We start from the raw sequence: 12,783 nt of genomic DNA, 5'->3' as shown, positions 1-12,783 counted from the left end.
GGTGCACATCAGACTTGTGTTCTGAAATGACAGCCGACTGCTGTGTGAGGAGTGAGGGTAGCCAGCCCGGAGCGAAGGCAGGAAAACCAGAGAGAAGGCTCTGGCAGTAGGAGCCCACGGGAGATGCTGTAAAAGGAGAGGAACAGTGGATTGGAAAGTTATTTAGGGAAGAGAATAGACAGGAAATGGAGGCGGACTGGAATGTGTGTGCAGGGGAGAGGGCCAGGCAGGGATGACTCCCAGTTCCTGGTGACGAGTGGCAGGCACGGGTACACAGCTCTGCTGTTCTGGAAGGGTCATCCCTGTGTGTGAGGAGGGGCTGAATTTTCCCAGCTTAGCGAGTCCGAGGTGGAAAGGGGAGTATGAGCCCAGAAATACCCAGTAGGCTGTCCCTGATTATTCAGGTCTCCAGCTGGATATTATCATGCCAGAAATTGCCCTGCTTTATTGGGGTTCCCCTGTTCTGTTAAGGTTCCCCTGTCCAGTTGAATACTCTGCTCAGTCTTAAAGGGGAAGACTATTCCAGACTTCCAGACTCACCTCCATATCCTGATGGTGGGCTGAACGCCACATCAGTCTGACCGTCCCTGTGTTGGACCACAGAGGCAGCGTGACTGGTGCCAGTAATGGCACAAGGGGAATCGGCAGGGTCATGGTTGTAAGGGACAGTTCAGAGTTTAAAGCAATTATCATTAATCCTTCTTCTCTGTCTTCCTCACTACTTAAGAAGGGATTCTTCTTCCCCAGTTGTACTATTAATTTATTTGTCCCACCTAATGAATCCTTATTATGAACTAACATGAAAGTTTTTACATAAGGTATCTCATCTCGCCAGATCTCTGGCAAAATGGTTCCAACTGAGAGATGATATATCAGTTGTTCAAAGATCCGTTTACTGGGAACCAGCAGTTAGCGTAATGGCTATGTCGCTGGACTCCCACGTAGTCAACCGTGGTTCGTGTCCCGGACCCAGTGGCTTAAAACTCATGCCGGGCGCGTGTGCGTGCATGCCCAAGATCCCGAGAGGATAATGGAGGAGAAGGGATTGCGGCGTGACCATCCCCCCGGGGGGTGATTTCTCGCTTTCTGTCTCCGTGTCTCTCTCTGTCTGTCTGGCAAGCGCACGCACCCTATAGCGAAAAACCTCTCCAAAAAAAAAAAAAAAATCCATTTACTGCCACATTTCTTCTGATCCTAAAACGTACCTGGGCCAAGCAATATTAGAGAAAAACATTTTCTGTTTGGACATCGGGCTATAGCTTCAAGTGGGCTAGTCTGCTGAAATCTGCCCCAAAGGAGCCTGCGGTGGAACATTCTCAAACTCTCACAGACGTGGTGTCCTTCAAATCTCATCTCTTTTACTTCCTTCAAGTGGTACCTCTGATGGACAAATGTCTTCTGGCCAGTGTTCAAGTTGGCTGGCCAAAACAAGCAACCATCTCCCCTCAAACAAATGGCAAACGCCTGGACTGGCTCACAAGGAACTCAAATGATGGAGAACAGCACCCACTGAATGGCAGGTGCCCCAAATTGACCTTCCAGGAACCCAGATGGCAGAGACACAAAAAATCCCAGTGCACACCAGCAGTAGGATTTACCCGGGAGCAGATCTGAGCTTGGTCCCCAAAGGTCGTTTCTTCTAGCACCAACTACTAAAGAGCCCTTAAGGCAGCTAGAGCCTCTAGGGAGGACACAGAAGCCCAGTCTTGGAGATGAGGATGGCGCCAGCAGCTGCGAGGCGGCCCCTGGGAAACCCCAGGGCCAGCTAGCCCACCCACAGCTAGCTCAGACAACAGTCCATTTCGGGAAAGCCCCATCCAGGTCACTGACGGGTGCTCTGCTGTTGTAGGAGGAGGCCCTGTGCCCCTGGACATTTGAAGCAGGTCTGACCCTTGGCTGCTCAACAGGACTGGGAGAGGCCAAGTCCCTGAAGGGAAAGGCGAATGTGTTACAGCCTGGCCTCATCTAGTAGATACAGAAAAGTACCTCTGGTCAGCCAGTTTACAGGTGCCGTTATTGGCTAAGGAAGAGGCTGGGAGCTGGAGGTTACGTGCAGAAAAGCATAGGTTTGGGCCATTTTTAGCGTGGTCAAGCTGGGGCTACAATCCAGCAATTCGTCTTCAAGACAGTTTTAGTTCTCAGGGGTGAAATGTTCCCCATTATTTGGCGTTTCAGGTTGACGGTCCCACTCCTTGGAGACCCTAAGAGATCTCAAAGATTACGAAATTGAAAAGAAAGAGGGAAAAATTGGACTTAACAAAATGGAGTCAATCTAGCTAAAGCAGGCGTCTATCACAGGGGTAAGCCTTCCCCCCCTCTGCCCTGTTTCTGTCTTGCCCCTCAACCCCCGCCACGCTGGCCACGCAGCCCTCCTCGCAACGTGGAGGTGTTGGCTCCTAGCCCTGGTTGTCGCGTCTAAGGGCGAGGCGCAGCGGCCCACCCCTCCAGCCCTGACCCGCCTGGTCTGGCTCCCACCCCGCCCAGCGCGCTGCAAGGTGGGGCAGCAGCTCTGTCTAGTCCCAGAGCGGAGCGAGGAACCAGGGGCAGCGGGGTGAGTCTTAGAGTCTGGGGTCCTCCGCCACTTTGCACCTGCCCTGCTGGGCGGCACCAGGCCCGCGCCCCTCCTCCCTTGGTCCCCACCCTCTCTTCTCCAGCGTGCGCCTTCGCGAGAAGTGCGCGCAAGTGTGGCGAGTGAGGCCGCGGGTACCCAGAGTGCGGGGCCGGTGCGGAGTGGCTGCGTGGGCGCTGCCCAGGAGTCGGAGCACCGAGTGTGCGTGGGCACAACCGGCGCGTGTGCCTGCCACGGGTCTGCGCTAGGCGGGGGCGCAGCAAGTGCACCCGAGAGTGCGGAGAAGAGCGCACGGGCGGCGGTGAGGGCGAGGGTGTTGTGCCGCGGAGGCAGGCTGGTTGCAGGGAGGAAGGATGCGTGCGGGTAACTTTTTGCCCGCCCGGGAAGTACCGGTAGTCGCACACGAAGGGGCTACCTCGGGCCGCAGGGCGACCGGCGAGCCAGTTGGTTCCTCAGCCCTGTGCTCAGCAGGTGACACATGGGCCCAGATGCAGGGCACACACACTGAGTCTGCGTTGTAGGTGAGGGACTCAGGCTCAGCATACTTGTCTCCTTTCTCTTTTTCTGTCTCTCTCTGGCAAGGACATGAATCCTAAGCATCATCTCCAGAAGCAGCTTATCTGGGTCAAATCCCAGCTCCATCACTCACGAACTCTGGTGCCTTAAGCACGTTTCTCCAGCCTCAGTATCTCAGTTTCTGTATTCCGGCACGGGTAGGGCTGAGACAGGGAGTTCTCCATTTCTCTGGCTTCTGCCGGGCCCTGGCAGCGTCCTGCCCCCAGCCTCGTCGCCCGTTCCCCAGCACCCATAGTCGTGTAAACAACTCCCCTTCTCCAGCTCTCGGCTCCTCGCCCCCCTCCCCCGGGCGGCCCCTTCAGCTCAGTGAAATCGATGGGGCTGGGGACAGGGGTTAGGAGAGGGGGGATCCCGCAGCCGCGGGGTCCCTGTTAGCTCCCCAACCTTTGATCTCTCCCTCCCCCACCCCGCCGCCTCGGCTGAGGGCTCCAGGGGCCCTGGGTATTTTTAGCGTTGTGACCTGGGCGGCAGCTCTAAGAGCCTTTCCCAGGAATCGCGTCAGCGCCTCCCTCCTCCATGGCCAGCCCGTGGCCACAGCGTCTCCCGCACTTCCTTGGTCCTGCCCGGCCTGTTTGAGCTTGGGGTCCCTCGGGGTTTGCCTCTGCGCCTGTGGAGCTGGCCAAGGTCTGGAACTCCTCCAGTCCAGATGCGCGGCAGGATGCCGGTGGGGAAGACAGGATGAGGGTCTGGTCTTTTAGCTTGAAACTTCCCTGCCTCCTCCCATGACCGGCTCAGAGCAGAATGCGAGCGAGCCGGAGTGTGCACAAGGGGCACTGGAGCTCCGGTGTTCTTTGAAGCTCTCAGGCGGTGAGGGGGCCTGGTTTGAATTGGACCCAGGACCCACCCTTCTGATTGGTACTCAGTGACTAGTAGGGAGATGACTGCGAGATGTGACAGGGGAGCGAAAATACAGAGCTGCTGGAGTTGGGGGGAAAGATGGTGGTCCCCTAAAGAGCTTACCTTCAGCGTGTCTCCTGTCTGAGTCAGGTAGGAAGATTATGCCACTTCAGATGGGGATACTGAGGCTACAGAGATGATTTCTTTAGGGGCCAAGCCACGTCTGGAAGGCAGATCTGTGACTTCAGAGCAAGGGTTTGGAGGTGGTGATAATGGCGTATGTGTTAGGGGAGGCAGATGTCAGTCTCCATCTGGGTTCTGAAGGATGGGCAGAACTGGAGTTGCAGTACTGTAGGAAGAAGGTCCCCACCCGAAAATCTCAATCCTGTCCTGTTTGCTGGCCTTGTTAGGAGAGCTGGGTCCGTTCAGTGGAGAAAGCACCTCTCATGTGGACTGGCCCAGCCCAGCCACTCTAGAAGGGGCTGGTACTGAGAGTTGGCCCCTGGCTGTGTTCCCTGCACATAGAGGATCTCTTTCGCTGTGCCTGGAACTGGCATCCCCTTTGTGGAGTTGGGCTGGCCTCGCCTCTGTGTGAGGCCTGCAGTCTACAATGGGCTTGGCTTGAAGGAAGGAGAAGCAGGTAGCCAAGGCCAGAGGTGCCAAACTGGCACCAGAGACCCCACTGCAGGGATGCTGGTGGCAGTGGGGCACCCGAAGCCCAGGCTCCTGCTGTCACCTCCCTCCACTTCTCAGCTGTTCTTGTCTTGCTCCTTTGTCCTCCAGGAGGTGACATGGACGCGAATCCTCGGGCAGCCCTGGAGCGCCAGCAGCTCCGCCTTCGTGAACGGCAGAAGTTCTTTGAAGACATTTTACAGCCAGAGACAGAGTTTGTCTTCCCTCTCTCCCACCTGCACCTTGAGTCACAGAGACGTAAGTCCCATGCCCTGAGGAGGAGGACTGAGTAGGGTGGGAAGGATGTCTTACAGGTTCTGAATCTTGGGTCCCCCTCCCCTCTTGTTTTCTTGGTCTTCTAAACTTCTGAGTCTACACACACTGAATCCAGATAAGGTGGGGAAGGGACCACTGGCTGTCCTCTTGTCTCTGCCCACGCCCTCTGACTTGTCTGCATCTCCATCTGCAGCCCCCATAGGTAGTATCTCATCCATGGAGGTGAACGTGGACACGCTGGAGCAAGTAGAATTTATCGACCTTGGGGATCAGGATGGAGCAGATGTGTTCTTGCCTTGCGAAGATCCTCCACCAACGCCCCAGACATCTGGTATGCCCTGGGCCTTGGGGACTTGAGCACCAGGCAGCCGGAGCAGACATCAGGGCTCCGGAGGGTGGCCGCGTGGCTGGGCTGGGGAAGTGTACAAGCGGGGCTGGAAGTGGGTGTTTCCGCCAGCAAAACAACTGCTGTTCTGATTTTAGAGAAGTTGACCCTGAGGGGAAGCTGAGTTACAGATCCCCAATCCAAAACTCGGAATGCTCAACAGCCTCCTTAGCCTCTTGAGTTTTATATCTGTGGAATTGATGTAATCAATTATGTAATTAAAGTAATGTAAAATATTTTAATGTTAGACAACTTTTAAGTGGTTTTAGTCATCATAATATTAATATTGAGCACTTTCCTAGTTTCTCAATACTATGCTAATGTAGTTTACCTATATTATCTGCCTTTACTATGACCCATCAGGGCAAATGACATTATTCCCATTTTACACAAAAGGAAGGTAGTCTCAGAGAAGTGAAGTCACACAGCCAGAAAGCAGAAGCCCTGGGATTCAAATCACTTCTGCCTGACCTCAAAGCCTGTATGCTTAATTGTGAGATTGAGACCTCTTCTAACAGTCACTATTTATTGATGGCCTATTGTGTCAGACATTTTATAAGCATTTTTAGATTTTATCCTCGGGGCTGGCAAGTGGTGTGGTGGCTAAGGGTGCTGGACTCCCACAGAGTCAACCACGGTTCAAGTCCTCGACCTGGTGGCTTGCTTTCTCACTTTCCATCTCTCTCACTCTCTCTCATTCCGTACCTCTTTGGCCAAATTAAAATAAATAAATTAAATTATAAAAAAATATTTTATCCTCAAAACTCTTCAGGAATGTAGGTATCCCTTTTTTTTACAGAGGAGGAACAAAGTCCTTGAGAGGGAAAACGACTTGCCCAAAGCTCCTCTGTGGCAAGTAAGTGATATAGGTAGACTTTGAACTCCTGCATCGGCTAACCTGAGTAGAGCCTGGATGTGGCCTAGTGATGTAGAAGGGGCTAGGAGTCAGGAAGTCTTACTCCTGGCTCTTTGCTAGACTAGCCAAGTGACGTAGGACAAGTCCTGCTACCTTCTCCTGGCCAGATCATCTCGAAGAGTGCGCTGAAGCCTTGTTTATGACTCTGATGTGCTCTTCTCTCTGGGCAGGAGTGGATGACCATCCAGAGGAGCTGAGCTTGCCGGTGCCCACATCAGACAGGACCACATCCCGGACCTCGTCCTCGTCCTCTGACTCCTCCACCAACCTGCACAGCCCAAATCCGAGTGATGGTGGAGCTGACACACCCTTGGCACAGTCCGATGAGGAGGAGGATGGGGGCGATGGAGGGGCAGAGTCCAGAACCTGCAGCTAGCAGTGGGCCCTGCCTACAGACTGATGTTGGCCATTCTCCCCTGAGACCCTAGGTGCAGCCAGAGCCCTTTGGAAGGCGGCCAGACTCCACTTGCAGCAGGCATCAGAGGAAGGGAAGGATGGTGGGATGGCGTACCTCTCCGTGAACTAACCCCCCCTGCTTTACTGCTAACTTTTCCTGCTGCAACCCTCCTACGAGTTTTTGGCTTATCCCTGAGGTAGGACTTGCAAGTGAGGAGCTGGAAGATGAGGTAGGACAAGATACACAGCTTTTCTTACTATTCTTCCCTCCCCTAAGCTATCCTGTAGTCTTCTAATAGAGTCTCCTAAAGTGGTGTCTCTAAATGGACGTGAGCTCCTTAGCACTCCGAGTGAGGTGGTACTTCTTACAGCCATCCTGCCTCCTGACATCCTTTTTGGAACAGGGCATGGTATAAATAATAAACAAATACTATATCAACCATCTCACTTCGTTTTTCACATTACAGAGATATCAAACACACCATGTCTTCAGCTCTCTAATCAGTGCCAAATCTCCATCATTCATGTGCTCCATTTATTCAAGAACTATGTACTGAAACCTGTGCTGGGCGTTTGCAGTAGTTTTGAGCGAGACAGGCTGTATCCTGCCTTCATGGTGTTTACGTTTGTGGCGGAGAAAAGCAAGTAAACACCACGGTTCACAGTGTGGTAAGTCACTTACTACTCTGGTACCAGGACAAGGCAGGGGGGCATCTTAGCCCAGCTTGTAGGGTCGTTGAAGGGCTGATTTTTATCCTGAACCTGAAGGGCGATTAGGATGGGGTTGGAAGAGAGTAATCCAGGCAGAAAGACAGCTTGGGAAGACTTTGAATGAGAAGAACATAGCCTTGAGGAACTGAAAATGTTCAGTTTGACTGAATTGTTGGATTTGAGAAAGAAAGGAAGCAGAGGTAAGACTGACAAGGGGCAGATTATAAAATATTTTGAGGTCTGTGATAGGTTTCCACTTGACTGGCACTAACAGGTTATCACTTATGGTACAAATTTATTTCCTCATATAAAAAATATTTAAAGTACAGGGCTGAATGGAAGCTCATAGTCATTGAGTACTTGAGTCCTTTTGAGCTTTATCTTTTAAAACATATTTATTATTATTTTAATTTGACCAGAGACAGAGAGAGAGAATAAGAAAGCAAGCTGCCAGGTCCAGGACTCGAACCACAGTTGGCCATGTGGAAGTCCAGCACCTTAGCCACTATGCCACCTGCTAGTCCTCTTTTTGGGCTTTTGCTCAGTCACCCAAAGCACATGGCTTGCATTCTCATTGATCCTTCATGTCTAAGACAGCAATCATGCCTCAGCCTTCATGACCTTGAAACTGGCAGAAAGCAAGAGAAGAAATGGGGGATGGTCGAAGAAGACACAGCCAGATGTCTGTTCCCACTTTAAGAAGCATTTTTGGAAGTTCTAGTTAATAGCATCTACTTGCATCTCATTGGCCGGAACTTGGCAACACGGGAAATGTTTCATTTATAGATTCCTTTTTTTTTTTTTTTTTTTTTTTTGCCAGAGTGCACGTGTGCACGCATGAGAGAATGAGAGAAAAAGCATCCTCTTAATAAGGCCTGGTCACAGCAATCCTTTTTTTCTTCATTTCTTCATCCTGTCCAGATCCTGGGCACACACGTACATGTGTGTGTTTTTCTTTTTTTTTTTTTTTTAAGAGTGAGATTTTTGCTATAGGGCATGGGTGCTTGCTAGAGAGGCAGAGATAGAAAGTGAGAAATCACCCTCAGGGGACATGGCCATGCCCCAATCCTTTCTCCTCCAGACTCCTCTTGGGATTTTGGGCACATGCACCCGGTGTGAGTTTTAAGCCACCAGGTCCAGGACTCGAATAGCGGTTAAGTATATTGGAGTTACCATTATGCCATCTGCTGGTCCCCATGCTTGTGTTTTTCAAGACGCTATGGCTGGGATTTGAACCTTGGTCAGCCATGTGGGGTCCAAGTGTTTGAGCACAGCCTTTAACTGCTATACTCTAGGACCAGCCTGCATTTATGGACGTTTCATAGACACCGGGCCATGGCATTATCTAGAAGAAAGGAAATTCTGGCCTTTGGAAAGACAATAATGCTTTCAGGTCACTGAAGGTCACCATTGCATCTGATTTCTGTACTATCTCTCAGACTTCTCAGAAGCACTTTGGCTTCTGGGGAGGCTGGCCTCATCCTTCAGTAGGACATGCTACTGTCTTGATAGAATTAGGGTTTTGTTACTAATGAACAAGAGGATAGTAGTCACGCGGTAGGTAACTAGCAGTTTACATATCAGAGGCCATGTTAAGAGTTTGGAGCCAGCAGGTGGCATGGTAGTTAAGATGCTGGATCCCATGTGGGTAATTTGGCAGTTCAGATCCCAGCCCCATTGGCTTGAAACTTGTGCCAGGTGCGTGTGTGCATGTGCTCCAAATCCCAAGAGGAGACTGGAGAAGAAAGGATTGTGCATGGCCATCTCCCTTGGGGGGTGATTTCCCACTGTCACTCTTTATCTCTCTCTGTCTCTATCCAGTGAGCGCATCTGCCTTAAGCAAAAATCTAAAAAAAAAAGTTTGAACTTTACTAGAATTAGTGAAACATTAAGGTGATTGAATTGCATGTTAAAAAGCTAGTTCTGGGAACCAGCAGTTAGCGTAATGGCTATGTCGCGGGATTCCCACGTAGTCGACCGCGGTTCGTGTCCCGGACCCGGTGGCTTAAAACTCACGCGGGGCGCGTGTGCGTGCGTGCCCAAGATCCCGAGAGGAGAATGGAGGAGAAGGGATTGCGGCGTGACCATCCCCCCTGGGGGGTGATTTCTCGCTTTCTGTCTCTATGTCTCTCTCTGTCTGTCTGGCGAGCGCACGCGCCCTACAGTGAAAATCTCTCCAAAAAAAAAAAAAAAAAAGCTAGTTCTGGCTGTAGTGAAAGCGTACACAGAGGACAGACTCAGGGTAGATACCTATCACAGTGATCTGCCCTGCAGGTAATGGTGGCCACAAGACAGTGGTGATGATTGGTTTAGTCGGGTCGAGGCTGGGTATAAACAAACGACAGTATCCATCCAGTAAATCGGAAATGTTGGGATTTCACGTGTGCAGGACAGTGCAGCCATGTGGATGTAGCTGCTCCCTTGGAGTCTGCAGGCTAGTGGGAGCCTAAAGGTAAAATTGCAGCTTTGACTAATGCCAAGGAAGGCATTGACCTATTTAGAGAGGTGACAGGTTGAGGAAAAGGGATTTGAGATGGGATCTGAATGGCGATCATTAGCAGTGAACCAGGGAAGACTGGCTGGGAGGACACCCGGTGGAGTATGGATCAGAGGGGATCAGACTGGATGCCTGGAAGCCAGAAGATGATTGAACCATCTGGAAAGGTAATGGACTAGGGTGGGTGGAAGTAGAACTGCACCTGCCTAAGCAAGTGGCAGGTGAAGTGGCCTGCCAGGAACCCAAACAGCAGAGACAGGGAGAAAGGCCCCAACGGGCACTGTCAGCAGGATCAGATCTGAGCTTGGTCCCTGAAAGTCATTTTGCCTAGCATCATCACTAAAGAGCCTTTAAGGCAGCTAGCACTAGCTAGGGAGGGCACAGAAGCCCAGACTTGGAGCTAAGAATGGCCCCAGCAGGGGCTAGATGTCCCCTGGGACACCCTGGGGAAAATGGAAGAAAGTAGAAGGAACCAAAAGAGATTAGGAGGCAAATCCCTAAGATTTAAAGGATTTAATGGGTAGGTGTGAGAAAGAAAGGGGTCATGGTTGTCGCCATTGTCTCTACCTCCTACAACAGGATGATTTAGAGGACTCTTCAGCCAAATGGGGAGTGAGGAGAAAACCAGGTTTGGGAAGGTGGTCAGTTTTAGTTTTGGACATGGTGGGTTTGCCTTTGAGATGTCCCAGAAGACATGCTGAATAGGCACCTGGGCATGTGAATGTGGAATTCAGATGAGAGGAGTCAGTGTAGAGGTGGGAAGTGAAGCCATGGATGTGAAGAGCTTGCCCAGGAGAGACTTTTGAATGAAAGGAAAGGTTATGTGATAGAACATGAGCTCATATATCACATAAAAAAAAAAAAATCCACCTTCCTCCATACATTGAACACCAGGGGTCAATGACCTTCAGCTTAAATCCTGAAGCTCTTTGTTCTGTCCAGGCTGAATGACAGGGCTGCTATCTTCCTATCATTCCATTCTGCTTCTCCCCTGCAAGAATTCATTGTTTTGTGTCTGTTTGTTTATTAAGGTTTTTGCCATAGGGCACAGTAAGCTTGTCTGAGAGAGACAGAAAGGGAAAAATGAGAGATCACCCCATGGGGGGGGACTGGCCACACTGCAATCTCTTTTCCAATCTCCTCCTGGGATTTTGGGCATGCAAACACATTAGTCCAGAATGATTTTTAAGCTGCTAGGTCCAGGACTTGAACTGCAATGGGCCATGTGGGAATCCAGCGCCTTGACCCCTGTGCCAGCTGCTGGCCCCAAGCAGGGCATTATAAATGGCTGTTCCTCAGTGCTTTTCCTAGGGCTAGTGAGAAACTTGCATGAGCTCCAGAAAAGAGTATCCATCAGCCTTTCCCAGTAGCTAGGAAGTTTGTGGGATGAATACTTTTGTCCAAAGCCTCTGGGTCCCAGTTGAGATCATTCACTAATCTGGGCCAGGACCCAGTCTCATGGAGTCATTGTGGGTTGCTTATGACTTTGCTGCCCACAGAAGACATGTCCTCTGTCCTCTTGTGCCTTCTCCCTTTATGTGATTTGGAGTAGCAAGTCTGTCCACTGTCTGACTAGCTGAGCCTTCTCCTGGACTGCAGCCCATGGCCCTCAGAGTGCTGCTGTGCCAGCCATTTCAGTTTTGGGGATCACCCCTCTTTCTTCCTGGGTGAATGATGGAAAGCTAGTCTGGCTTGATTGCTGTCAACACGTCAATAAATCTCATAGTATCCTTAGCATACAATGCTAAGATTGTGGGGTTTGGGACCGGCAGCCTGCCTGGGGAGAGGGATCTACAGTACTCTTGAGAAGCAGAATTGTTTGTGAGCCTATGGGGAGCCTTCAGTTTAACTGCTGTGAGCCCCAGCCCTGCCTGGAAAAGTCTAGGGTCAGCTGAGTCCCCACGACCACTTCCTGGTTGGGACAATGACCTCTTCTCCTGCCAAACCACAGGGGCTTGGCTGGCCTTCAGAGCCACCATCTCTGGCTGACTGTTTCTTGAGGCCACACAGTATCCCTGGAGATGGGAAAATGGTTTTGAGCCAACTCTGAGTCAAGGAGTCCAGCTTTCAGTCTTCAAGCCACAGTGTGCCTACTGTCTGCTGCATAAACCTGAAGTAGAGTGGATGTCCTGACAGACGCTGGACAAGAGGGAAGAGGACAAACACATATCTGTGGAAGAAATAGGAGGGACTAGAGCTCAGCAAGAGTCCCTGGGAGGCTCATACTGTACACGTTCCCAGGAGTGCATACAACTTGATCCTCTGAAGTGTGGCAGCATGGGGCCAAGATAGAACTGTTATGATGTCTTACATGTTTGTTCATTTATTGCAAAGTTACTGAGCACCTGCTATGTGCTTGCTACCTTGCTTAGATAACACAAAGATCAGGGTGACCAAGAGCACCCCTAGGAGCAAATACGGCTGCAGATGGTAAAAATCCAGGGTCATGAGGGCTGTAGCACAAGTGCGCAAAGCACTGTAGAGAGGGGGAAGGTAAATCTTCACTGGAGTTGGCTGAGTCTTGACTGATAGGGACAATTTCAAAAGGAAACAGAAGCTTATACATAGAAAATAATGAAAAATGGCAGCTACCTTTTTTTTTTTTTAAGAATTACTTATTTAATTTTATTTATTATTATTATCATCATTCGCTATAGTCACCAGAGAGACACACAAAGCGTGAGAGAGAGAGTGTGAGAAAGGAAGCCAGCACGTGTGGGACTTGAACTGCAGTCGGCCGTGGGGAAGTCTGATGCCTTTACCACTACACAGCTAGCTTTTTAATAATTATTATTTTGAAGTTGATAGTGTAGATTATTCCCGGCTCTATCACTCACTATGATCTTAGGAAATTATCTCAGTTTCTATACTTCAGTTTTTTCATCTGTAAAATGGAGACAGTAGTACCTACTTGATAGAGCCGTTTGAGTAGATATTATTGTTAAGTG

General features: G+C 50.5%; 1 protein-coding gene and 1 long non-coding RNA gene across 5 annotated transcripts in view; one reads left to right on the top strand and one right to left on the bottom strand.

Annotated features, from left to right (window-relative positions):
* LOC106735493 (uncharacterized) overlaps window positions 1-4,450 on the bottom strand; it is a 9,792-nt gene extending 5,342 nt beyond the window's left edge. The window contains exon 1 of the long non-coding RNA XR_001370796.2: window positions 4,106-4,450. This is a non-coding gene — a long non-coding RNA (uncharacterized LOC106735493). The remainder of the gene's footprint in view (window positions 1-4,105) is intronic.
* Window positions 1-7,067, top strand: part of DBNDD2 (dysbindin domain containing 2) — a 48,463-nt gene extending 41,396 nt beyond the window's left edge. Inside the window, exons 1-4 of one of the 4 annotated variants that reach the window (XM_006154510.3) lie at window positions 2,492-2,551; window positions 4,766-4,912; window positions 5,124-5,261; window positions 6,402-7,067. In XM_006154510.3, coding sequence (XP_006154572.1) covers window positions 4,774-4,912; window positions 5,124-5,261; window positions 6,402-6,607 — 483 coding nt within the window. In that variant the 5' untranslated portion in view covers window positions 2,492-2,551; window positions 4,766-4,773 and the 3' untranslated portion in view covers window positions 6,608-7,067. Of the gene's footprint in view, window positions 1-2,491; window positions 2,552-3,887; window positions 4,133-4,547; window positions 4,623-4,765; window positions 4,913-5,123; window positions 5,262-6,401 lie in introns of those variants that run through there. The other 3 variants (XM_006154511.3, XM_006154509.2, XM_006154508.3) reach the window with 3 other exon arrangements.
* Window positions 7,068-12,783: the final 5,716 nt, after the last annotated feature.

Source organism: Tupaia chinensis, unplaced genomic scaffold (genome assembly GCF_000334495.1).
Source record: "Tupaia chinensis unplaced genomic scaffold, TupChi_1.0 Scaffold000411_1, whole genome shotgun sequence".
NCBI lineage: Eukaryota > Metazoa > Chordata > Mammalia > Scandentia > Tupaiidae > Tupaia > Tupaia belangeri.
Note: the sequence above shows the minus strand (reverse complement) of the source record. Positions and strands in the feature narration are given on the sequence as shown.